The sequence below is a fragment of the Erpetoichthys calabaricus genome, chromosome 14 (genome assembly GCF_900747795.2).
Source record: "Erpetoichthys calabaricus chromosome 14, fErpCal1.3, whole genome shotgun sequence".
NCBI lineage: Eukaryota > Metazoa > Chordata > Cladistia > Polypteriformes > Polypteridae > Erpetoichthys > Erpetoichthys calabaricus.
In genome coordinates, this window is record NC_041407.2 from 105399873 (window position 1) to 105426547 (window position 26675).

Consider the following 26675-nt stretch of genomic DNA (forward strand, 5'->3'; position numbering starts at 1 on the left):
AATAATAGAAATAAGAAGAACAGTGGAATCAATACCATTATTATTATTATCATCATGATCACTATTAATCATAATAATAATGATAATAAATATATAATTATTTAATCAGTATTAATAATTACTATTAGTTTTATAATTTATACATAAATTTATTATATTATTAATTGCTATCATTTATCATTATTAATAACAGAAGTAAGAATATTAACAGTGAAATTAATAGCATTGTTACTATTTATATTTACTATTTCATCATTATTTTTATCGCTTTATAATACATAAAATGTACTATTATATTATTTATTGTTACTAATATCCATATATGATTTAAAAAGAAGAAGAAGAAAAAGAAGAAGAATTCATTGTTAACACAGTAAACAACTTGTCTATGGACAAGGACTATGCCGTTGGGCCATGAAGTTTTGTGCGGGCGGCTCGGATTATGGACAGTCGCGCCAAGGTTCATTACCCCTTGAACTTTTGGGCCGCTCGGTTTGATGACAATCGAACCGAAGTGCGTCGGAGGGACAGGAGATCCCCTTTAAGTTTTGCGCGGTTCGCTTTATTGAAGAGCGTCCATAAATCACCTTCACTCCTTTAAGAAATACTATTGACTATTATGATTATTTTCAGGTAATAAAGGTCGCCAAATGATGAAGAGAAATCTTCAAATAATCAGAGAGCAGGTAGCAGAAAAACAACAAAAACAAAGGCCTGGGGCTGACGTCACCACGGCCGCGCACGTGTGTTCTTTTTCGGGTGCGCGCACGGGCAATGCAGAAAAACACCAGGAAGCCCCCCTACCACCACCACGTTATTCCCTTTCTAGGAATACAAACACATCCAAAAGGAGGCCGGGAACATATTTACATCGAATGTACATCTGTGGAATGCACCCTTCTCTCCTACAGTATGGGGCCCCTCGCTGGTACAAAAAAAAAAAAAAAAAAGTTGGGCGTCGAGCCCCCCGCTTTCAGCCAATGAATTTCATCCGTGCCATAGAAAAACAAGTCCGCCCGACCTTCTACAGTTATCACGGGGACCTACACGTCTATCAGAAGATAAATGTGTTTACTCGAAGCCTGTGCTGCATGGGTAAGAACGTAAAGAAGACCCCCTCCCCCAGTCGCTTGGGTGTTATCTGTAGAAGCAATGCAACTGCGAACCCCCAAGGTGTCCTTTCGTATAAAAGCTTTTATCTAAGCCCTCTTTTTTTCTATATAAATGTTCGAAATGCAGAGGGTTTAAAAGGAGAATCAAATAAATTCTGCTTTGCTCCAATTTGTTAAAAGTGCGCATCTGTCACGTGAACCAAGAAAGTTGCTTCGGGAGGATTTGACGCCATACGACGTCCTGCGACGCCGCCTGCATTCAAGACCCTAACGCATTTTTTGGGGGATGTTCAGCATTCAGTATTGTGTTGGTTTTTTGAGTTTTTGTTAATGATTGTGTCCCACTGAAGTTTGGGAGGAGGTTTACCTGCCACCCCTGACTCCTGGTACCTTGGTGGGCTAATGCGGCAGGCGCTTTTTGAACAGTGACAAATGTAATGACCGTTTGAAACCGCAACTGTTTAAAAGTAAATATACGAAAGTGCTTTACTTAATTACGGAGTCTGTCATAATTCCAATTTAAAAATGCTAATATCAAAATTCGAAATATGCTTTAACTTCATCCGTCCATGCATTTTGTAAACCCGATTATCCACAGCAGGTGTCGCGGGACTGGAAGAATTGAGCACAAGGCAGGATCAATCACTGGGATTGACAGGGCGCCAGCCCACCCTAGGGTAATCACACACAGACGTGCAAAGTAGCACCGCCATTCTACTTAACCTCCATTATCCATCCATCCATCCATCCATCCATTATCCGACCCGTTATTTCCTAACTACAGGGTCACGGGGGTCTGCTGGAGCCAATCCCAGCCAACACAGGGCACACCCACACACTAGGGACAATTTCAGATCGCCAATGCACCTAACCTGCATGTCTTTGGACTGTGGGAGGAAACTCACGTACACACGGGGAGAACGTGCAAATTCCACGCAGGGTGAACCCGGGCAGCAGCGCTACCCACTGCGCCACCGTGCCGCCCTTTCTACTTAACTTGCATGTCTTTAAACTGATGCAGGAAGCCCATGCAAACTTCATGGTGGGAAAAACTCAGGACTTGACTCTGGTCTCGTTACGAAGCAGCGGCGCTTAAGACTGTGTCACCGTGCCGCCCCACATTTAACGACGTTATCAAATTAAGATACCCGCGAACTGAATGTTGGTTGTAAAAATGAGGAATTCCCACTCTTGGCGAGCTCAGCGCTCACCTTTGGTATCCCCTAAGCCTTGGTGCGTTCCACCCGCGAGTTCATTTAAGTATTTATAAGTCGCCGTGGGGTGAGCTCTCAAAGGTGGATGGGTGACCTGCATTTGTTGCCCCATCTACTTATGTGAGCGGATCATCTGGGATCGTCATAACGCCGAACGCTGATAACTGGGTGCACGACGAGCGGATCTTCTCGATCGGGTTTTTTCCGTTTCGAGATAGCTGTCTTCGCTCGTTTCCGGACACTCCAGAAGTGTCAACGTGACTGACTACACGATCAGCTAAAGTGCATCACAACTATCAGCTTGTACCCGAAACTCCAGCCCTCATTAACATATTGAAAGCCTCGGTACAAAACAACCGCCCACGTGACTCCCAGGGCACGAGCGCGGGCACGCGCCTCCGAGGAAACTGGGACAAAGTTCACTGCGGCGGTTTACGCGCAGACATTTTAAAATCTAGGGGAAAGGTCACCGAGCTCCGAAGTGTGTCACAGAGTGCAGGGCAGTGACTTGTGTAATGTTTTTAATGCAAATAATTACATATCTCGGAGGCTGATGATGTTTGAATCCCTCATTGAGCAGGAGAAGTGACTCACCAGGCAATTATTATAAAGAAGGTCATTACAATGCTATATACTGTATATTCTGCCGTTCTTTATTATATTCTGTAAGTGCCTTGAGCATGGGAAAGGCGCTATATAAATAAAATGTATTCTTATTATTTATTATTAACTCGAGCTGGACATAAAGCGTTCATATTCCCAGAAACTTAACATTAAGCATCTGGAAGTCCACACATAGCTGGAGAGCTCATGTATGCAATATGGCAATAGTGCATGTCGTGGTCCTTCACAAAATTTATTTGAACAAAGAAAAATCTACCTATTATATAGTGAATATTCTATCTATACCTACAGTGGATTCATAAAGTATTCAGACCCCACACACTTTATGTTGTTGTAAATTTAATTTTAAATGAACACATTTGCCATTTTTGCCCATCGGTCCACACTCTATAACCCATAATGACAAAGTAAAATCAAGTCTTCAGGAAGGTCGGAAAATTTATTAAAAAATCAAAACCTGAAATCTCTCATTGCTGTAACTATTTAGACCCTAAACTCACTACTCTGTAGAAACTCCTTTGACAGAAATTCCAGCTTTGAATCTTCTTGGGTGAGTCTCTACAAGCTTTGTACACCTGGTATTCTGTATCTATTATATTGTACCTTTATCATATTGTAACTTTTCCATCTATCAAATTGCACCTTTACTCAGCCATATAGCACTTTTTCAGTCTATTTTATAGTGCCTTTCAGATCTATTTATCTATTATACAGTACATTTACTCCAACTCTATATATCTATTATATAGCACATTTGCCCTATCATATAGTGTCTTCCATGTCTATCTATCATATAGTGTCTGTGTCTGTCATAGAGCATCTTCTCCATTCATTATGTAGTGCCTTTCATATCTATCATACAGTGCATTTACTCTATGAATCTATTATATGGTGCATTTCATATCCATGCATCTATATTATATAATGCCTTTATGAATCTATCATACAGTGCCTGTATCTGCCATTGAGCTTCTTTTCCATCCACTATAAAGCACCTTTCATATTTATCATATAGTGCCTTAAATTTACTTATGAATCTATAATAATAGTGCCTTTGTCATTTAGTACCTTTCCTATCTATTACATAGTAACTCTATACTGTGTATCTATTATATAGCATCTTTGCCCTATCATATACTACCTTTCGTTTTTATCAATCTATCTGTTATATAGTGCCTTTACCCTATTATATAGTGCCTTTCATGCCTACTGTATATATCTATCATATAGTGCCTTTATCTGCCATATATTTTCCATCCATTATGTAGTGCCTTTCATATCTATCTATTAGAAAGTGCATTTACTCTATGAATTTTACAGTGCCTTTACCTTATCTTATAGTGCCTTTCATATCTATCTGTCATATTGTGCCTTAATGTGTCACAGAGCACCTTTACCATCTATTATGTAGTGCCTTTCATTTACACTACTTATTAATCTATCTATTATATAGTGCCTTCATCCTATCTATCATATAGTGCCTCCCATATGTATCAATCTATTATACGGAGCCTTTATCTATCTATTGATTATACAGTGTCTTTCCTTTATCTATCATTATGTTATATAGTGCCTTTACTCTGTTATATAGTGTCTTTACTCTGTTATATAGTGCCTTTAAAGTGAATTTCCCCTTGGGATTAATAAAGTATCTATCTATCCATCTATCTATCTACTCTATCATTATGTTATATAGTGACTTTACTCTGTTATATAGTGCCTTTACTCTATCTATCATTGTTATATAGTGCCTTTACTCTATCTATCATTATGTTATATAGTGCCTTTACTGTTGTATAGTGCCTTTACTCTATCTATCATTGTTATATAGTGCCTTTACTCAGTTATATAGTGCCTTTACTCAGTTATATAGTGCCTTTACTCTATCTATCATTATGTTATATAGTGCCTTTACTCTGTTATATAGTGCCTTTACTCTATCTATCATGTTATATAGTGCCTTTACTCTTATATAGTGTCTTTCCTCTATCTATCATTATGTTATATAGTGCCTTTACTCAGTTATATAGTGCCTTTACTCTATCATTATGTTATATAGTGCCTTTACTGTTATATAGTGCCTTTACTCTATCTATCATTATGTCATATAGTGCCTTTACTCTGTTATATAGTGCCTTTCAGATCAATCTAACAGAAATAAACCGGGTCTGCACTTGTCAACTGGCTGTGAGTTATATGTTATAAAAGATCAAGAAGACACTAGACAGCCTTTAAGATAAGCTTCCTTAATTATTAGAATAGTTGTGGATGTCTTGAGGGTGCTCAATTAATTTTCCTTTTGATTTCAGAACGTGATCTTTATGTATTAACTTTTTGCCCTAAATTTCATTTGTCGCAGTTTATGCTAAGAACAATACGGACTGCAACCCGCTGGCTAATATGGGCAGACCATGTCAACAAAAATTAATCTATAAATTAACAAGTCTAATAAAATTAACATTTTCTCGACTGAACAGACAAAAAATGTTTACAAGGGTTTTGCGGTGGGGGTGCTACCTCCATTTGCCTAAATTATGTATGCCATGCATTCAGAGGCAGCTGATTGTGTTCCTACAACAGAGCTTCCTTTGTAATGCGGAAGACAAGAGAGAAGCACCTCTCTTTTTTTGTGTTTTTTAAAGCAGCCCATCTGCCAAATTCTAGAAAAGACGTAAAGAGGCATTCCGCCCTGAAGGAGAACTGAAAATCACAGCGGAGGCCCTTACAGTAGCTTTCAGTAAAACAGTTTTCACCTGTCCATTAAACAAAAAAAAAAGAAGAAAATACTAATTTGCTAACAAACATCAGAACCCTCTGAAGAACCTTCATGGAAGGGCTCGCCGGATATTATCCCAAAATGCACTGTTTGCGAGTTTGAGTCCATCGCCACACACTATTTATTTATCCTTGTAGAGAAAAGCCAAGCAAAATGACACCTTTTATTGGCTAACTAAAAAGATTACAATATGCAAGCTTTCGAGGCAACTCAGGCCCCTTCTTCAGGCGAGATGTAGAAAATAAAGTTCTCCTTTGCTGCTACGCTTCCCATCATGCACTTCATCAAGTGTGATACACCCGTCCAAAGGTGCCATTTACGAAGTTTGCTCAGCATATCTGAACACCACCTGCTCTGCTTTGCTCCAGAAAAGGCCTCCACGGTCTAAACCCCCCCCAAACCCAGATGGCTTAACTGTATTGATTTATTATTAAAGTCATTAGGACACTAAAAAACCCCCGGCCTGGACATCTGTCAGCCTGTTTGTACTTTGGACGTGTGAACTTTCCAGCTGTGGCTTCAATTAAGGTGAGCACAATGGATCAGATAGCTTAAACGTAAGACCCCCCCCCCCCCCCTCAATACCCCCAGGGGGTCCTAAAATAATGAACTGTACTCACCAGCTCTGAACCAGCTGCACGGATGGCGTGCTCACTAGGCGGTCAGGTAGGAGGTTGATTTCCTTCATGATGTTAGCGAGACGTACCGGCAGCTCCTGCCTCAGGAAAACAAACGAAGTCTTCTCACAGGCATTGGTGGAACCTAAGAAGACACAAGAGGAGGGTTGTCTGTATTGGTGAAAGGCGACCCACCACCCCCAACCAAGAGACAGCCTGTCAATTTCAATAGAGTCCAGCTGCAGTCAGGACAGTTTTAGGCCTCGGACCGATTCAGCTACCTGAGGCCCGTAAGACGACACCCCTGTCAGCATAGTGTTGCATATTTTGACTGTTGACACAAATTATAAGATTTTGTTGATTCAGAGTTTATAAGATTTAGTCAATTCACAGTCTATAGGAATACAGTATGTTGTGTTAATCGTAGCCGAGTGCAGCATATCATTTATTCTTCTTCGTCTTCTTCCTTAGCATTTCCCATTTTTATATGGGGGTCAACCTTCTGATTACCTGTGTAGCCCCAGAGCCACTACTACTTGAGTGCAGCGTATAACTAACGTATTTAAAAGTGCAGTTTCGAGAATGAGACCCGGCAAGCGCAGATATAAAACGTATTACTATAGAATACAAAATGTTCAGATTTTTTGTTCAATTTGTTTCTAATATATGACACCAAAACCACCGCTTTGGATGCAGAACTTGAAGACCTCAATAGTTTAGAAGTTTAATAAATGCTGAATACACATTTGAGTACAGGAACTAAAAGGGAACTGAAATCATCATGGGGGTAGGGGGTGTCAGGTCACCAACGAAACAGGGGAGGGGCTCCAGTTCACCATTGAAAAAGGGGAGGGGCTCCCGGAGGGGGCGTCATCTCACCAGCGAAACAGGGGAGGGGCTCCAAGAGGGGGTGTCAGCTCACCAGTGAAACAGGGGTGGGGCTCCAGGTGGGGGTGTCAGCTCACCAGCAAAACAGGAGGGGCTCCAGGTGGGGGCGTCAGCTCACCAGCGAAACAGGGGAGGGGCTCCAGGAGGGGGCATCAGCTTACCAGCGAAGGGGCTCCAGGAGGGGGCGTCAGCTCATTAGTGAAAAGGGGAGGGGCTCCAGGAGGGGGCGTTAGCTTACCAGCGAAACAGGGGAAGAGCTCCAGAAGGGAACTGTCCTGACTGCAGCTGGACACTGTTGGTGCCTCTAGTTCAGGGGTGAGGAAGAGCTCCAAGGCCATCAAAAGTAGCAAAGGGTCTCCAAAACGGCTGCACCCACTTGGCATAAAATACACAACGATAATACGGAGGAATTACGAAATAAACCCATCCAGCCGATGAGACAGCTTCGTTTTCCTGCGGGTTGAAACAAATCTGCGTCTTCATTCAGGAATTAACAAAGCTGGTGATTGCATTTGACCGGAGAACTTGGCAACAGCACTCAGTGAAGACTACAACACAAAAATAATGATTTCTAAACATTGAACTGAATAAAAGGCAATTCACACCTTGAAATTTTCTGTACTGCAGATCAGCTTAGATAGATAAGAGAGGAAGAAAAAAACCTGGGATGAAATCCAAGTCCTCCCACCCTCAGTTCTGAGCCACACATACAAACAAAATCCAACAGCTCACCTAAAGAAGTGAGGACTCGCTTTTGGGTGAAATGGTGTCAGAAGTGGGATTGTCTTTGCCGAGTACAGGAAACTAAAGTGAGAAAGAGTTTAATAATAATAATAATAATAATAATAATAATTCATTACATTTATATAGCGCTTTTCTCAGTACTCAAAGCGCTCTCCACACAGGGAGGAACCGGGAAGTGAACCCACAATCTTCCACAGTCTCCTTACTGCAAAGCAGTTTGATCTTCTTTCTCCCAAGGTCACAAACGGGGGCCTACAAAAGTTTATCTTGAGCTCGTCCTCGAGGTGTGACACAAGGCCATGAGTGGGGTGGAGAGAGTTTGACGGTGGGTCGATCTGAACTACGTCATAAATAAATAGATATTGGTAATGTAGCTTTATAGCGTAACTTGTCCCATTTATGCGGGATGTTCAAACAGTTTCCACACTATTAAGAATTTCAAAAACAAATGACATCACTTTTCTACAGTCACCTTTCTTTGCGATGCAATTTTCCCAGCGTCATACCAGCTTTTTAATGCCCAATTACTACTCCACCCGTCTTCACCGTTTCCAATGAAAATATAAAAGTGCAGAAACGTTTTGAACGTCCCGCAGATAAATAGTTGCTGTTGTTACTGTAGCTTTAGTGTAAGACAGTCGGATATGAGCCAGGAAGACCTTCTTTACACAAAGAGGTGTGGGAATCAAACCACTTAAACAAGAAGATGAAGGAGAAACTCTGACCACCTTCAAGAAGGACCTGGAGGAGAGACTGGGACAGTTCAGCTAAACAAACGAGCCCGATGATAATTGAAAATAACGGCGCAAATTAACGGGAAGTGCGTTTAGGACTTAACACAAAGAGGTCTGGGAACCAGGAACAAAATAACAAGAGACGAGGGAGCGGAAACAAACCTCGAGGACCTTGAAAGATCTGGAGGAGACATCGGGTCTTCATGGCGATTAGCTAAACAGACAAGCGTGATGAGCTGGAGGGTCTCCTCTTGTTTGACAAATTAATGATGTTGATATGAGCTAAATAAAATATAGAGCTGAAGAATGGCTAGAAAGTAACTTTTAGCAAACCCCATGGAGACCATGTTGAAAGCTAAAAAAGAAGAAGACAGCTTTACCTGTACAAGACAGCTTGTAGAGCATAACACAAGTGACAGAAGCAACAGAATCCACATGATAAGAAATAAGGCATGTAAAGTAACTGGGACAAATACAGAAGCTTATAAACAGAATACAATTGTGAAAGCACTGCATGGATTCAAGAAAATGTGGTCATAAGGAGTACTCAGGCGATATGTAAGAATACATTATCTATCTGTTATATAGTGCCTTACACATCTATCTGTCTATCTACTGCATCTCTATTGTAAACTGCCATCTCTACCATATGGTGCCCGTCACATCTATCTACAGTGCATCCGGAAAGTATTCCCAGCACATCACTTTTTCCACATTTTCTTATCTTACAGCCTTATTCCAAAATGGATTAAATTCATTTTTTTCCTCAGAATTCTACACACAACACCCCATAATGACAACGTGAAAAAAGTTTACTTGAGATTTTTGCAAATTTATTAAAAATAAAAAAATTGCGAAAGCACATGTACATAAGTATTCACAGCCTTTGCCATGAAGCTCAAAATTGAGCTCAGGTCCATCCTGTTTCCCCTGATCATCCTTGAAATGTTTCTGCAGCTTCATTGGAGTCCACCTGTGGTAAATTCAGTTGACTGGACATGATTTGGAAAGGCACACACCTGTCTATAGAAGGTCCCACAGTTGACAGTTCATGTCAGAGCACAAACCAAGCATGAAGTCAAAGGAATTGTCTGTAGACCTCTGAGACAGGATTGTCTCGAGGCACAAATCTGGGGAAGGTTACAGAAAAATTGCTGCTGCTTTGAAGGTCCCAATGAGCACAGTGGCCTCCATCATCCGTAAGTGGAAGAAGTTCGAAACCACCAGGACTCTTCCTAGAGCTGGCCAGACATCTAAACTGAGCGATCGGGGGAGAAGGGCCTTAGTCAGGGAGGTGACCAAGAACCCGATGGTCACTCTGTCAGAGCTCCAGAGGTCCTCTATGGAGAGAGGAGAACCTTCCAGAAGGACAACCATCTCTGCAGCAATCCACCAATCAGGCCTGTATGGTAGAGTGGCCAGACGGAAGGCACTCCTTAGTAAAAGGCACATGGCAGCCCGCCTGGAGTTTGCCTAAAGGCACCTGAAGGACTCTCAGACCATGAGAAAGAAAATTCTCTGGTCTGATGAGACAAAGATTGAACTCTTTGGTGTGAATGCCAGGCGTCACGTTTGGAGGAAACCAGGCACCGCTCATCATCAGGCCAATACCATCCCTACAGTGAAGCATGGTGGTGGCAGCATCATGCTGTGGGGATGGGAGACTAGTTAGGATAAAGGGAAAGATGACTGCAGCAATGTACAGAGACATCCTGGATGAAAACCTGCTCCAGAGCACTCTTGACCTCAGACTGGGGCGACGGTTCATCTTTCAGCAGGACAACGACCCTAAGCACACAGCCAAGATATCAAAGGAGTGGCTTCAGGACAATTCTGTGAATGTCCATGAGTGGCCCAGCCAGAGCCCAGACTTGAATCTGATTGAACATCTCTGGAGAGATCTTAAAATGGCTGTGCACCGACGCTTCCCATCCAACCTGATGGAGCTTGAGAGGTGCTGCAAAGAGGAATGGGCGAAACTGGCCAAGGAGAGGTGTGCCAAGCTTGTGGCATCATATTCAACAAGACTTGAGGCTGGAATTGCTGCCAAAAGTCCATCGACAAAGTATTGAGCAAAGGCTGTGAATACTTATGGACATGGGATTTCTCAGTTTTTTTTTATTTTTAATAAATTTGCAAAAACCTCAAGTAAACTTTTTTCACGTTGTCATTATGGGGTGTTGTGTGCAGAATTCTGAGGAAAAAAATGAATTTAATCCATTTTGGAATAAGGCTGTAACATAACAAAATGTGGAAAAAGTGACGCGCTCTGAATATTTTCTGGATGCACTGTACATATTGTATATTTAAATATTTATATACACACAGCCACACAATTTTATATATATATATATATATATATATATATATATATATATATATAATATATATATACACACACACACACACACATATATATATATTTATATATAAATACATACATATATATAAATACATATACTGTATATATATATATATATATATATATATATATACATACACGCATATACACATATACATATACAACGTGCGCCTGTGTGAATATATTTATACGAATAGTGCATAGACACGCATCTTTTTCATGCAAATATATTTGCAAAAACATGAGGATGTATACATTTATAATGTATTGTAAGTAACATGTCGATATAATAAATGCATCCGTTTAATAAGATTTAGGGTCTATCCCATTACCTGTGATTTTGTGTACAGTACTTTGAACAGGAGACCGGCGCCATGTACACAAAACGCATTCTCTACTGAACGGTGTACGTGAGAAGCACAGGGGCAACGGAGCGAATTGTTCTAAGCGGCATGCAGCACAGTAGTACTGTGCCTTGTGTCATGAAGTGATTTTCACATGCGACACGACTTTATTGCTAATAACAAAAGAAGATGAATTTTGCAATACGGCCACTCTCCCACTAATGGGGCACTCTTCATGCAACATGCAGACTTTTTCAGGTCCTCATTGAAAACCAGTCAGCCCAGACAGGAATGTCGCATAATATTGGGTGCCAGTCGTGTCAATGTCACAGGTGGTAACTGGACAATAACGAGTCCCCAGTTCGCTGACCACGAGTTGCCCCGGCTGATGTAACTCGTTTCCGGATTGCAGTCCCAGCGCCGCGGTGTGACTGCTGCACGTTCGCAGGTGACACCGATCATTTATCGCCCGCTGTGCAGTCACATCTCCCGCAGTGCTTTCGAGCCACCACCTTGGCGGACACCCCATTAATTTTCTCCACTTTTCCTGCACCCCAACATCTGCACTGAAATCCAGAAACTACTTACCGAAATCTAGAAACTGCTTCATAGACAGAGGCGATGGAGAGAATTTTGCAAAATGCTCGATATGTTTTGGCGCATTGGCCAAAGCCGCGTTCTTCATTAAGAATCTGACAAACTTCATGATTCAGACCTGGCCGTTCGGCTGCCAGTTGCCTACGTTTTGCACGGAGATTCTTTGACTCCTCGGCACTGCTTTGCTTGTCTGTTTTTTGCGGGTACACCGGACGCTTGGACTTTCTTTTCTAAAGCAGCCAATAAGAGAGCGAGGGCGGTCGCTTTGACTTGCAGCCCGCCAATGGCAGATAGCACTTTCTGTGTAAACAAAAGTGGGGGAAAAGGGGAGAGGGGGAGGGTGGTCGTGTGATGAAGAGGAGCTGCAGTGAGCCGTTCACGCTGTTTATGCACGAGCTTGCTTATTTTCTTGGGTTTCAGTGCTGAGACGTGAAGCTCTCAACGTTTCCTATTTGTTTTTTTTTTCTTTTCTTTTCATCTTTTTTCCGAGTTGGCGGGGAGTCCGGAGTTTGGGGTTTGGGTGTAGACAGTTAATGGCCACTTAGAGTTGTAACAGTCGTGTCCTGCGCAAACTTAAAATGTTTGGCAGAGATTGCGAAGATGCGATGATTTTCAAAGAGGTTACCGGAGTGACGAGCGCAGCAGGGGACGATTTGCTGTGCGACAGGACAGTCATTTAGGAGTGTGAAGTATAGTGCCGAGTTTGTGACATAAGGCAAGCGAAGAAGTAAAATAAATGCTGTAAAAATAGAGACCACGTGAACACACGCTTTTTCTATTTCATACAGTGTCCGTCACATATATTAAATAGTGCCATCAATCCAACCATTTACTAAACCTGCTTATGCACAGCAGAGTTGCAGGGAACCTGGAGCCAACTTCAGGAAGCATCGGGTGCCAAGTAGCGACAAGACCTGAACAGAGAGCCTGAAAAGAGAGTCAACCCGTCACAGGGGGAAATACACAGAAGAGGGACAATTTAGTATCAGAAGTCAACCTAACGTAAATAAGCCATTCTCATGAATCTACAGTATCTTTCTTTATATATTACCTTTCATATGAATCCATACTGTATATAAATCTGAAAAACATATATACTGTATATATATATATATATATATATATATATATATATATATATATATATATATATATATATATGTATATGAAAGGCACAAAGAAGAAAGATAGATAGAAAGATAGATATTAAAGGTACTATATAATAGATAGATAGATAGATACTCTAATATTAGTATATGAAAGGCACTATATAAAAGATACATATCTTCATATACTAATATTATAGAGTATCTATCTATCTATCTATTATATAGAACCTTAATATCTATCTTTCTATCTATCTTTCTTCTTTGTGCCTTTCATATACATATATATATACTATATATATATATATATATATATATATATATACAGTATATACAGTACATATGTTTTTCAGATTTATATACAGTATGGATGTATTGGATAAAGCATTTCTCATTCATCTATCTACAGTGTCTTCTTTCTTTTTATATTACCTTTCATATCTGTCATTTGTATAGTGCCTTTCAGATTTAGCTATCTATCTTATATAGCATCTTTCAGATTTATATATATATATTGTATAGAGACTTTCTCACTTTTCTATGTATTTATAGTGTCTATCCAATAATACATAGGTTTTCATAACTGTCCATTTTTATAATATAGTGCCTTTTATCTATCTATCTATCTATCTATCTATCTATCTATCTATCTATCTATCTATCTATCTATCTATCTTTCTTTATGCCTTTCATATACATATATACTGTATATATATATGTTTTTCAGATTTATATACAGTATGGATATATTGGATAAAGCATTTCTCATTCATCTATCTACAGTGTCTTCTTTCTTTTTATATTACCTTTCATATCTGTCATTTGTATAGTGCCTTTCAGATTTAGCTATCTATCTTATATAGCATCTTTCAGATTTATATATATATATTGTATAGAGACTTTCTCACTTTTCTATGTATTTATAGTGTCTATCCAATAATACATAGGTTTTCATAACTGTCCATTTTTATAATATAGTGCCTTTTATCTATCTATCTATCTATCTATCTATCTATCTATCTATCTATCTATCTATCTATATGCCTTTCATATACGTATATACTGTATATATATATGTTTTTCAGATTTATATACAGTATGGATGTATTGGATAAAGCATTTCTCATTCATCTATCTACAGTGTCTTTTTTCTTTTTATATTACCTTTCATATCTGTCATTTGTATAGTGCCTTTCAGATTTAGCTATCTATCTTTTTCCCATTGGGATTAATAAAGTATCTATCTATCTATCTATCTATCTATCTATCTATCTATCTATCTATCTATCTATCTATCTATCTATCTATCTATCTATCATATTTCATATACATGTGTATATACTGAGATATATAAAGAGAGTGAGAGTGACAGTGTTGGTGGGCTCTAATACATACAGTATATACAAACACATCAATGCAGATACATAAATTGTTGCATCCCACTTAATTATTGTTGCTCTGTTTTTCTTTTGTTGTATCCTTTCAGTTGTCCTGTTCGACTCATTGTATTTCTGTGGTCTTCTTTCCTGCACCTTTTCTTCTTCCCGTTCTGTCACTCCAAATTAAGAGCTGCCTCTTTCGTCTGCCCTTGACCGTTCATGTTTGGCAACAACTCTATTTTTCCACTCTTCTGGATAGAACCTTGGAATGTTTTTCCTCATTTCTATATTAAAACGTATGATTCAGAAAACTGCCACCTTTGTAGTGGGTCAAAAGTCAAGGGGACTGGTCATACCTGCTTTATTATGTCATGTGATTGCTTCCTTAAATTACCCTGGAATGGTTCACGCACTTTAAGGCAGTGCATCAAAATGAAAACTAAAGGCAAAGCTTAGCACCTCTAAACAGCAGGTAGGCATTCAGGAGCCCACCAGTAACTTGAGCAATGAGTTCACTGCTGTCCTCATTGTTGTTCATCCAGTTTGCTACGGCAGTGGATATCCAGTTTCGCCCATCATTGCAATGAGTGACATCTGAAATGTGGCTGAGAGAAGAAGTGTGTGTCTCCTTGAGACTCACTGGGCCTCTCGAGTCGTAAAGGCAATTGAGGTGTCACCTCGCTCCACTTCCCCAATCAATACTGCTGAGCTCTTTTTCTAGTTCAGGTGTCCCCAACTCCGGTCCTGGATGACCACCGTGGCTGCAGGTTTTCATTCCAACCCTTTTTCTTAATGAGTGACCTGTTTTTGCTGCTAATTAACTCCTTTTCCATTCATTTTCATTGACTTGCTCTTTGAGACTCAGACCCCTGAATTGTTTCTTTTTCCTTAATTAGCAGTCAAACAATAATAAGATACAAAATGAGCCAAAACATGACCAACAAACTGTGACCATCATACAATATCTGAAAATAAAGAAAGGTGAAGGTCTTAGGTATGCTGATCTGCTCAGGTCCCCTGTGCTCTTAGAAAAGCGAAAATCCACAATGTCGGACATGTCTGCTATTGTACAATGAGAGCAGCAACAAGCCATGGAATTAAAGAACGGGTTTAATGAATGAAAAGACTCGGTGCCTCATTAAGCAACTGGTTGGAGTGAAATTGGTTGGAGTTTGAGGCCCTGACTTAGTTGGTCTTCTGTTGGCTCACTCACTTTTTCACGTTTCATTTCTGTTTGTGGGCTATTTAAGAAAAGAAATGAAGCAATCACCAAAAACATGTCCATTAAAATGAAAGGAAAAGGAGTTAATTAGCCACAAAAACTGATCACCAATTAAGAAAAGGGTGAGAATGATAACCTGTAGCCACTGCGGCCCTCCAGGACCGGAGCTGGGGACCCCGTTCTAGTTTACCCTTACCGATGACACCCTCTGAACATTTTCCAGAACAGAAACCGCGCCATCAACATCTGTTTGGCTTTCAAGGAGCACCGTGATGTCATCTGCTTATGCCACTGTCAGAAAATGAGAATGAAATGACACTCAACCAACTACTCTTCTTAATTCCTTTAACAATAGCCAGGGAATGCAACGTCAGCAATAAACAGCAGCCCGACATACTCGAAACAGAGCACTAAGACCACCATTGATCTTCAGAACATTTGGAATGTCACCGTAGCGCATCTTTATCACTGAAATAGACCCCAGAGTTAAACCCAAAAGGCCTCAATGATCGCACTGATGAGACGCCCCAACTATGCGCTTTGCTCTTGCGGCGTAATATTATAAGATTTCCTCATCGGTTGCCCAGAGCACTGCTGTTCATTTCTCGCTGCATCTGTGATGCCATTTGACTTCATGGATGCACCAGCATCTTCTTTAGCTTTGTAGTAAGCGGATCTGGTTTGATTCACTCGACCACAAGCAAAATGAAACTTTAATTTTTAACGTTGCCATATTTTCTCCATGTCTCTTCTTAAGTCTCATAGGAATCCCCGGAGATGATGTTTCATAACATAAAAGCGTCTAACACACATAATAAAGATCCATCCATCCATCCATTTTCCAACCCGCTGAATCCGAACACAGGGTCACGGGGGTCTGCTGGAGCCAATCCCAGCCAACACAGGGCATAAGGCAGGATCCAATCCCGGGTAGGGTGCCAACCCACCGCAGGACACACACAAACACACCCACACACCAAGCACACACTAGGGACAATTTAGAATCGCCAATCCACCTAACCTGCATGTTTTTGGACTGTGGGAGGAAACCGGAGCGCCCGGAGGAAACCCACGCAGACACGGGGAGAACAAGCAAACTCCACGCAGGGAGGACCTGGGAAGCAAACCCGGGTCCCCAGGTCTCCCAACTGCGAGGCAGCAGCACTACCCACTGCGCCACCATGCCGCCGCATAATAAAGATTCTCCAGCAAAACGTGAACTTTGTGAAAACAAATGGAAATGGTTAGAAAACGACCAATGAAACAAAAACCCAAGAAGAGGAACATGCAGTGACTACAAGTGAGAGCCGACGGCTTTGCTTCAGACCTCAGACAAGTGGTGGAAGGTGGAGCCAGTAGTGTGAATGTGCAGCAAGACAGTGCAGGAGGCAGACAAGAGCGCACAGAGCTGAATCATGGGAAGGCTGCACTGGAAGGTGGCCGAGGAAGGAGACAGCAGTTTTGGCTGCGGTGTGATCCTTAGGGAGCCATGTTCCTAATAATTTTACTGAAGCTCGAATGTCATAGTTGTGAGAAATTGGAAGCAAAATGAGTTTATGGGATAATTTTGAGAAACTGTAGGCAAAAGAAAATTCTACTGTTTCGCTTATCAGTAATGATGATAACATGGCCTCTAGGTCACGTCACTGGCAATGGCACACCAACCATAAAGGATTTAGGAGTCGTAGTGGACTTGACACTATCAACTGCCACACAGTGTTCAGCAGCCATTAAGAAAGCTAACAGAATGTCAGGTTATATAGCGCCTTGATGTGTGCAGTACAAGTCACAGGAGGTTCTGCTCAAGCTTTATAACTCACTGGTGAGGCCTCATCTGGAGTCCTGTGTGCAGTTTTGGTCTCCAGGCTACAAAAAGGACATAGCAGCACAAGAGAAGGTCCAGAGAAGAGTAACTGGGCTGATTGAGGGCTACAGGAGATGAGTTATGAAGGAAAATTAAAAGAGCTGAGCCTTAAGGAGGTGAAGAGGAGACCTGACTGAAGTGTTTCAAATGATGAAGGGAATTAGTCCGGTGGATCGAGACGGCGACTTTAAAATGAGTTCATCAAGAACACGGGGGACACAGTTGGAAACTTGTGAAGGGGAAATTTCACATAGGAAGTGTTTCTTTGGACAGATAACCACAGATACATGGAATAAGCGAACTTTGTTGTGTTGAATGGCCTGCTCTCAGTTAAATCTTCCTAATTCTCTAATAAATCCAGACAGTGTTCAGCAGCCATTAAGAAGGCTAACAGAATGTCAGGTTATACAGCGCCTTGACATGTGGAGTACAAGTCACAGGAGGTTCTGCTCAAGCTTTAGAACACACTGGTGAGGCCTCATCTGGAGTCCTGTCTGCAGTTTGGGTCTCCAGGCTACCAAAAGGACATAGCAGCACTAGAGAAGGTCCAGAGAAGAGCAACGAGGCTGATTCAGGGACTACAGGGGATGAGTTATGAGAAAAGATTAAAAGAGTCGTCACAAACTCCACACAGAGCCATAGCAAGGTTTGGGGCAGCCACCCGTATATTAATTTCCTGGCTGCAAAGTTGCAAATAAATGACAGCACTGATGTGCACAAATTGGAGTCCAAAACAGAACTGAGGGAGTAAGGAAAAAGTGAAGGCTTTTAAAGGTCAGGGCAGGAAGTGACGTCAAAGGTGCCGGGATCGGAAAGGTCTTCAGGCATAGGCTTGAGCCCAGACATGACATCAAGGGGGCCGGAGCCGGCAAGGTGTTCGTCTATAGGTTTGGACCCGGAAGTTACGTCAACAGGGCCAGGTGGAACTTCCCGTGAATGGTCTGCAGGAAAGAGAGAAAAAGAATCAGTGCACTCTTCTACATCCCGGTCTGATTCGGAATTGCCCTTACTCAAGCCCTTTAGCTGCCTCCCATGCACACGTGTGTGACAGAGTTAAGACTTTTAACCATTTAATGTCAGTAAATTTAAATCATTACACATAGGAAGTAAAAATGTGAGGTTTGAATACTCGATGGGTGGTCTGAAATTCAAGAGTCCACCTTACGAGAAGATTTAGGAGTCGTAGTGGACTCGATGCTGTCAACTGCCAGATGGTGTTCAGAAGCCATTAAGAAAGCTAACAGAATGTCAGATTATATAGCACCTTGATGTGGGGAGTACAAGTCACAGGAGGTTCTGCTTTATAACACACTGGTGAGGCCTCATCTGGAGTCCTGGGTGCAGTTTGGGTCTCCAGGCTACAAAAAGAACAAAGCAGCACTAGAAAAAGGTCTAGAGAAGAGCGACAACGCTGATTCAGGGCTACAGGGGATGAATTATGAAAAAAGATTAAAGGAGTTAAGACTTTTAACCATTTAATGTCAGGTCAGGTTAAGGAGCAGGCACTGGTACAGCACATTGCTGCAGATCACATGACGAAACAGCTCGGGATTCTGGTTGGCAACCCCCCCATTAAAAGGCAGACACATGGTCCAGTCCCACCTTCCAGAAATGACCCTTTATCTGCCACAGCCAGGTGTTATGTGGGGGTTCCCTTGGCCTGGTCCAGTTGCTCATGTCCTCAACAGTGAGGATCACCCTCGGGTAATTGCGCCATATGGCTGTAGTGCCGTAACTGACGCTACCTCACAATTCAGGTCATGCAGTTCATTTGGGACTCCATGAACAACATAAAGTCACACCAGCGGTACCCAAGGATTCCCTGAAGAGACACACATGAAGGAGTTGAGTCTTCATCTCAGGTCACTGGATAGCGTCCATGTCTCACAGACAGGAATCACTAGGACTGTAAAGACTTGGACCTTCGTCCTTTTGCAGATATCAGGAGTGCCACACACCCCTTTCCAGCGACCTCATGACCCCCCATGCTCTCCCAATCCTCTTCATAGGAAGAGTCACCAGAGACATGAATGTCACTGGTGAGGTAAGCAAAAACCTCTCGACGAGGTGGACACTCTCTATGCAGACAGACACACTGCTGTGCCCAGGAGGTCATTAAAGGCCTGGATGTTGGTTTTTATCAGGACCCTCACAAGCCCAGACACTAAGACTCCTCACTCAGTCTCTCAAGACCCTCAATCAGAGCCTCCATTGACTCTGTGAAGATCACAGCATCATCAGCAAAGTTGAGATCAGTGAATCCCTCTTCACTAACAAATGCTCCACACCCGCTGGACCCCACGACTCTGTCCAACACCCAGTCCATGCCAGCATTGAACAGAGTAGGAGCAGAACACACTGCTGATGAACCCCAGAATCAACTGGGAAGAACGCACTCATGGTCCCAGTGTACAGGCCTGCCATGATTTCCAGCAACCTTGAGGGGATCCTGCAAAGTCTCAGGAGGTCCCACAGGGCAGCTCAGTCAACTGAGTCAATCGACAAAGGCTGCAAAGAAACTTTGCCGATATTAGCAGTTGCACTCCATGAGAACCCTCAGTGCCAGGATGCGGTCGATGGTAGACTTCTTAGGCGTAAAACCAGATTGCTCTGGTCACTGGTAGGTGAGCAAGTGATCATGGATCCTACTGAGGACGACCCTAGCGAAGATCTTACCCGGCACCGAGAGCAGCGTCATCTCCCTGTAGTTGCCACAATCCAGGCGATCACCCTTCCCTTTCCAGATAGGGACGACAAGTCCCATTTTCCAGTAAGTTGGGATGGTGCCCATCTCCCAAATGGAAGCAAAGATTGCTTGCAATGCCAGGAGGACAGCCTGACCATCAGCCTAGAGAAGTTCACTCCTGATACCACAGACCCCTGCAGCCTTCCCTCCCCTCAGGTGGTTCACCACCTGTGCAATCTCTTTGAGATTGGGTGGTCCACAGCTAATTGGAGGATCAGCCTCACGAACCACAGACCCAGAGATATCCAACATCCGAGCTGGAAGATCAGCTTTAAACAGGTGGTCAACATAGCCAGCCCAGTGGGTCACCACTATAGTGTTCTTCGTAAGGACCATTCCATCAGCTGCCCTGACTGCAACTCTCCGCGGAACAGATTTAGATGTGCACGCTTCAGTTCCTCTGTAAGCAGGACGTGGGTCGCTAGACCACAGATGGTGTGTCACTCGCTCACAGATTCCTCTAATGCCTCCTTATCTGCACTCTGAGCCCCCACAGCCATCCTTCTCAGTTCCCGGTGTAGACCAGAGTTGCCATCTACTCCTCTCGATGATATCCAGGGTGCCATGTGAGATGAAACACCTCCTTCTGGGAACACCGGTAACACCAACACAACCCTTAGCCACCTTCAGGGTCTTTTCACGGAGGGTCTCCCACATCACATTACAACCGGCAGTCGCACCCACATCTGTAAGTTCCTCACAGAAACTGCGTGCATACTTGTCAGAAACAGCCTGATGTTGGAGTCTGGCCAGGTCCAGCCTCATTCTTCTAGTAGGTGGTAGCCTGATGCACCTTAGCTGGACCTTCAGAGTAGCAACGACAAGTCTGTGGTCAGAACTCACAAACTGGGCACTTCTGTAAGACCCCACAGTTCTGTAGGAGCCTCCAGCATCTGCCCAAGAGGATGTGATCACGAAGTCTTTAAAATGATGAAGGCAATTAGTGCAGTGGATCGATACGGCGACTTTAAAATGAGATCATCAAAGACACGAGGACAGAGTTGGAAACTTGTGAAGAGGAAATTTCACACAAACATTAGGAAGATTTTCTTCATGCAGACAACCACAGACACTTGGAATAACTGACCAAGTAGTGTGGTGGACAAGAGTACTTTAGGGACTTTCAAAACGCGACTTGATTTTATTTGGAAAGAATTAAGTGGGCAGGACTGGCGAGATTTGTTGGGCTGAATGTTCAGATGTTCAATTAAACATGTGGAGTTTGCTCATTCTCTTCTCTGTGTCCGGCTACTATGGGTTTTCCAATCCCAGTTCTGGGGTCCCACTGTGGATGCAGGGCTTTTATCCCAAAGAGTTTCCCAGTCAGTGAGTTATTTAACCGCTAATTGATCTCATTGTTTAATTATCTGTTGAGCAACCGTCACTGTGTAGGCACCACACCCAACATGTAGAGTCATTACTTTCATTTTGATGATTCATGCTGATGCAGCCTTGCTTTAAATCTAAGGAAACTGTTTTGATTTTGCATAGCATATATCTGGTGATCTACGGGCACTAAAGCTGCTATGAATAACTTTTGTATCTAAGAGATAAACTTTAATCATGAGTATGGTCGTACATGCAGTATTGGTGTAAATGGGCTCAGATGGAACCCACGAAGCTTTAAACATCCCTCACAGTTCAAAGGCCCTTTGGCTAACCTGACATCCTCAAACCGATGAGCTCCTGTAACTGCAGCCATTCACTGTGACCTGCTGTCTGACTGAAAGTCACGTAGTGTGTAGTGACATTCTTACATGAAAACAGCCACCGTCCACACCAGCGCTTTCATGTTTCATGTCAAGTATCTCAGTCCACACAATGGTGACCAAAAAACACAAACGACACAGGCGGGCATCGGCATGGGGCACTGGCGGAACAACCCAGAGAAACCCACGTAAAGCTCACCCAGTTCCCACACTTCCTTCCTAGCCACTCCTCCTTCTGACCTCACTTCTGGCTTGAACCCCCACGGTCCCTCCTCTTCCTCCCCTGCAATTATAAAACCCCAGCACCTTCCCTTTCTATCCCGATCCTATTGGGACGCTGATCAGACAGTTCTCTGGAGAGAATACATTTTGTTTTGCTTGCAGTTTACATAAAATACGAGGGGTGGATCACCAACTCATTTTCTGTCTTTTCTTGTGTTTAACAATAGATAGATAGATAGATAGATAGATAGATAGATAGATAGATAGATAGATAGATAGATCTGAAAGGCACTATATAATACTATTATAATGATAGATAGATAGATAGATAGATAGATAGATCTGAAAGGCACTATATAATACTATTATAATGATAGATAGATAGATAGATAGATAGATAGATAGATAGATAGATAGATAGATAGATAGATAGATAGATAGATAGATAGATAGATAGATAGATAGATAGATAGATAGATAGATAGATAGATAGATACTTTATTAATCCCAAGGGGAAATTCCCATACTCCAGCAGCAGCATACTGATAATAACAATATTAAATTAAAGAGTGATAACAATGCAGGTATAACAGACAATAACTTTGTATAATGTTAACGTTTAACCCCCCGGGTGGAACTGAAGAGTCACATAGTGTGGCGGAGGAACGATCTCCTCAGTGTGTCAGTGGAGTAGGACGGTGACAGCAGTCTGTCTCTGAAGCTGCTCCTCTGTCTGGAGATGATCCTGTTCAGTGGATGCAGTGGATTCTCCATGATTGACAGGAGTCTGCTCAGTGCCCGTTGCTCTGCCACAGATGTTAAACTGTCCAGCTCCATGTCTACAATACAGCCTGCCTTCCTCACCAGTTTGTCCAGGCGTGTGGCGTCCCTCTTCTTTATGTTGCCTCCCCAGCACACCGCCGCATAGAACAGGGCGCTCACCACAACCGTCTGATAGAACATCTGCAGCATCTTATTGCAGATGTTGAAGGACGCCAGCCTTCTAAGGAAGTATAGTCAGCTCTGTCCTCTCTTGCACAGAGCATCAGTATTGGCAGTCCAGTCCAATTTATCGTCCAGCTGCACTCCCAGGTATTTATAGGTCTGCACCCTCTGCACACAGTCACCTCTGATGATCATGGGGTCTGTGAGGGGCCTGGTACTCCTAAAATCCACCACCAGCTCCTTGGTTTTGCTGGTGTTCAGGTGTAGGTGGTTTGAATCGCACCATTTAACAAAGTCCTTGACGAGGTTCCTATACTCCTCCTCCTACCCACTCCTGATGCAGCCCACCATAGCAGTGTCATCAGTGAATCTTTGCACGTGGCAGGACTCCGAGTTGTATTGGAAGTCTGATGTATATAGGCTGAACAGGACCAGAGAAACTACAGTGCCCTGCGGTGCTCCTGTGCTGCTGACTACAATGTCAGACCTGCAGTCCCCAAGATGCACATACTGAGGTCTGTCTGTAAGATAGTCCACAATCCATGCCACCAGGTATGAATCTACTCCCATCTCTGTCAGCTTGTCCCTGAGTAGCAGAGGTTGGATGGTGTTGAAGGCGCTAGAGAAGTCTAGAAACAGAATTCTTACAGCACCACTGCCTCTGTCTAAGTGGGAGAGGGATCGGTGTAGCATATAGATGATGGCATCCTCCGCTCCCACCTTCTCCTGATATGCAAACTGCAGAGGGTCGAGGGCGTGTTGAACCTGTGGCCTCAGGTGGTGAAGCAGCAGCCGCTCCATTGTCTTCATCATATGTGATGTCAGAGCAACAGGCCGGAAGTCATTCAGCTCACTAGGACGTGATACCTTTGGGACTGGGGTGATGCAAGATGTTTTCCAAAGCCTCGGGACTCTCCCCTGTTCCAGGCTCAGGTTGAAGAAGCGCTGTAGAGGACCCCCCAGCTCTAGCACACAGACCTTCAGCAGTCGTGGTGATACTCCATCTGGACCCACTGCTTTGCTGGCACGAAGTCTCCTCAGCTCTCTGCGCACCTGCGCTGTTGTAATTGTTGGTGGGGATGTCTCTCCTATGCTGGTATCAGCAGAAGGATGTATGGAGAGTGCAGTACTCCGAGGTGAGAGTGGGTTAGGGTGGTCAAACCTGTTAAAGAAGTTGTTCATCTGGTTTGCTCTCTCCACGTCTCTCTCGATGGTGGCACCCCGCTTCGAGCTGCAGCCAGTGATGATCTTCATCCCTTCCCACACTTCCTTCATGCTGTTATTCTGCAACTTCTGCTCCAGCTTTCTCCTGTACTGCTCCTTCGTCGCCCTGAGCTGGACTCGGAGTTCGTTCTGCACGCGCTTGAGCTCATGCTGATCACCGTCTTTAAAAGCCCTTTTCTTCTGGTTCAAATGGCCCTTGATGTCACTTGTAATCCATGGCTTGTTGTTAGCATAGCAGCGTACCTGCAGGATATCCCAGTCTGTAGTTCCAGTCTCTCAGAGCCTGCTCTGCCTCGGGGGACCACTTCCTGAATGAGCGTGTGGTTGTAGGTAGGACCCTCACTCTTGGTTTGTGGTGAGGCTGAAGCAGAACCAGGTTATGATCTGCTTTCCCAGTCGCAGGCAGTGGGGTGGCGCTGTAAGTTTCTTTAACGTTTGCATACAGTAAGTCAATAGTCTTATTTCTCCGGGTGTTACAATCCACATACTGGGAGAAGGCAGGTAATGTTTTGTCCAGCGTCACATGCTTAAAGTCTCCAGCGATTAGCACAAGCGCCTCAGGGTGCTGCGTTTGTAATTTAGCAACAGCAGAATGGATGATGTTACTCGCTGTCTCCACGTCTGCCCGAGGAGGGATGTATACAATAACAGCAATGATGTGTCCAAACTCTCTGGGCAAGTAATAGGGACACAGACTTCTGGCCAACAGTTCGATGTCCCTGCAGCAAGTGGAGATTTTGACATTTACATGTCCAGAGTTGCACCACCGTGTATTAACATAGAGAGTGAGTCCTCCTCCTTTGTGCTTCCCACAGGTACTTGCATCTCTGTCCATTCTAACTGTGCTAAACCCGGGTAGCTCCACGTTGGCATCTGGGATGATGGTAGTTAGCCACGTTTCACAAAAACACAACAAACTGCATTCTCTGTAGGTCCTGACATTTGTCACCAGCACAGCCAGTTCGTCAATCTTATTTGAGATTGAGTTTACATTTCCCAGGATCACAGAAGGCACCGAAAGCTTAAAACACCACTTTCTTGCAAGATAGATAGATAGATAGATAGATAGATAGATAGATAGATAGATAGATAGATAGATAGATAGATAGATATGAAAGGCACTATATGATAGATAGATAGATAGATAGATAGATAGATAGATAGATAGATAGATAGATATGAAAGGCACTATATGATAGATAGATAGATAGATAGATAGATAGATAGATAGATAGATAGATATGAAAGGCACTATATGATAGATAGATAGATAGATAGATAGATATGAAAGGCACTATATGATAGATAGATAGATAGATAGATAGATAGATAGATAGATAGATAGATAGATAGATAGATAGATAGATAGATAGATAGATATGAAAGGCACTATATGATAGATAGATAGATAGATAGATAGATAGATAGATAGATAGATATGAAAGGCACTATATGATAGATAGATAGATAGATAGATAGATAGATAGATAGATAGATAGATAGATAGATAGATAGATAGATATGAAAGGCACTATATGATAGATAGATAGATAGATAGATAGATAGATAGATAGATAGATAGATAGATAGATAGATAGATAGATAGATAGATAGATAGATAGATAGATAGATATGAAAGGCACTATATGATAGATAGATAGATAGATAGATAGATATGAAAGGCACTATATGATAGATAGATAGATAGATAGATAGATAGATAGATAGATAGATAGATAGATAGATAGATAGATAGATATGAAAGGCACTATATGATAGATAGATAGATAGATAGATAGATAGATATGAAAGGCACTATATGATAGATAGATAGATAGATAGATAGATAGATAGATAGATAGATAGATAGATAGATATGAAAGGCACTATATGATAGATAGATAGATAGATAGATAGATAGATAGATAGATAGATAGATAGATAGATATGAAAGGCACTATATGATAGATAGATAGATAGATAGATAGATAGATAGATAGATAGATAGATAGATAGATATGAAAGGCACTATATGATAGATAGATAGATAGATAGATAGATATGAAAGGCACTATATGATAGATAGATAGATAGATAGATAGATAGATAGATAGATAGATAGATAGATAGATAGATATGAAAGGCACTATATGATAGATAGATAGATAGATAGATAGATAGATAGATAGATAGATAGATAGATAGATAGATAGATATGAAAGGCACTATATGATAGATAGATAGAT

General features: G+C 42.2%; 2 protein-coding genes and 1 long non-coding RNA gene across 4 annotated transcripts in view; 1 reads left to right on the top strand and 2 right to left on the bottom strand.

Annotated features, from left to right (window-relative positions):
• LOC114664509 (pyruvate dehydrogenase (acetyl-transferring) kinase isozyme 2, mitochondrial-like) overlaps positions 1-12223 on the bottom strand; it is a 905310-nt gene extending 893087 nt beyond the window's left edge. The window contains exons 1-2 of one of the 2 annotated variants that reach the window (XM_051936405.1): positions 12004-12223; positions 6347-6488 (exon numbers count right to left, since the gene is read on the bottom strand). In XM_051936405.1, the coding sequence (XP_051792365.1) occupies positions 6347-6488; positions 12004-12121 (260 nt within the window). In that variant the 5' untranslated portion in view covers positions 12122-12223. The remainder of the gene's footprint in view (positions 1-6346; positions 6489-12003) is intronic. The other variant, XM_028818642.2, reaches the window with a different exon arrangement.
• LOC127530166 (uncharacterized) overlaps positions 1-24104 on the bottom strand; it is a 341522-nt gene extending 317418 nt beyond the window's left edge. The window contains exon 1 of the mRNA XM_051936417.1: positions 23971-24104. The gene's annotated coding sequence lies outside the window, so the exon portion shown is untranslated. The remainder of the gene's footprint in view (positions 1-23970) is intronic.
• The window catches only part of LOC127530173 (uncharacterized), a 75396-nt gene continuing 58358 nt past the window's right edge, over positions 9638-26675 (top strand). The window contains exon 1 of the long non-coding RNA XR_007936692.1: positions 9638-9848. This is a non-coding gene — a long non-coding RNA (uncharacterized LOC127530173). The remainder of the gene's footprint in view (positions 9849-26675) is intronic.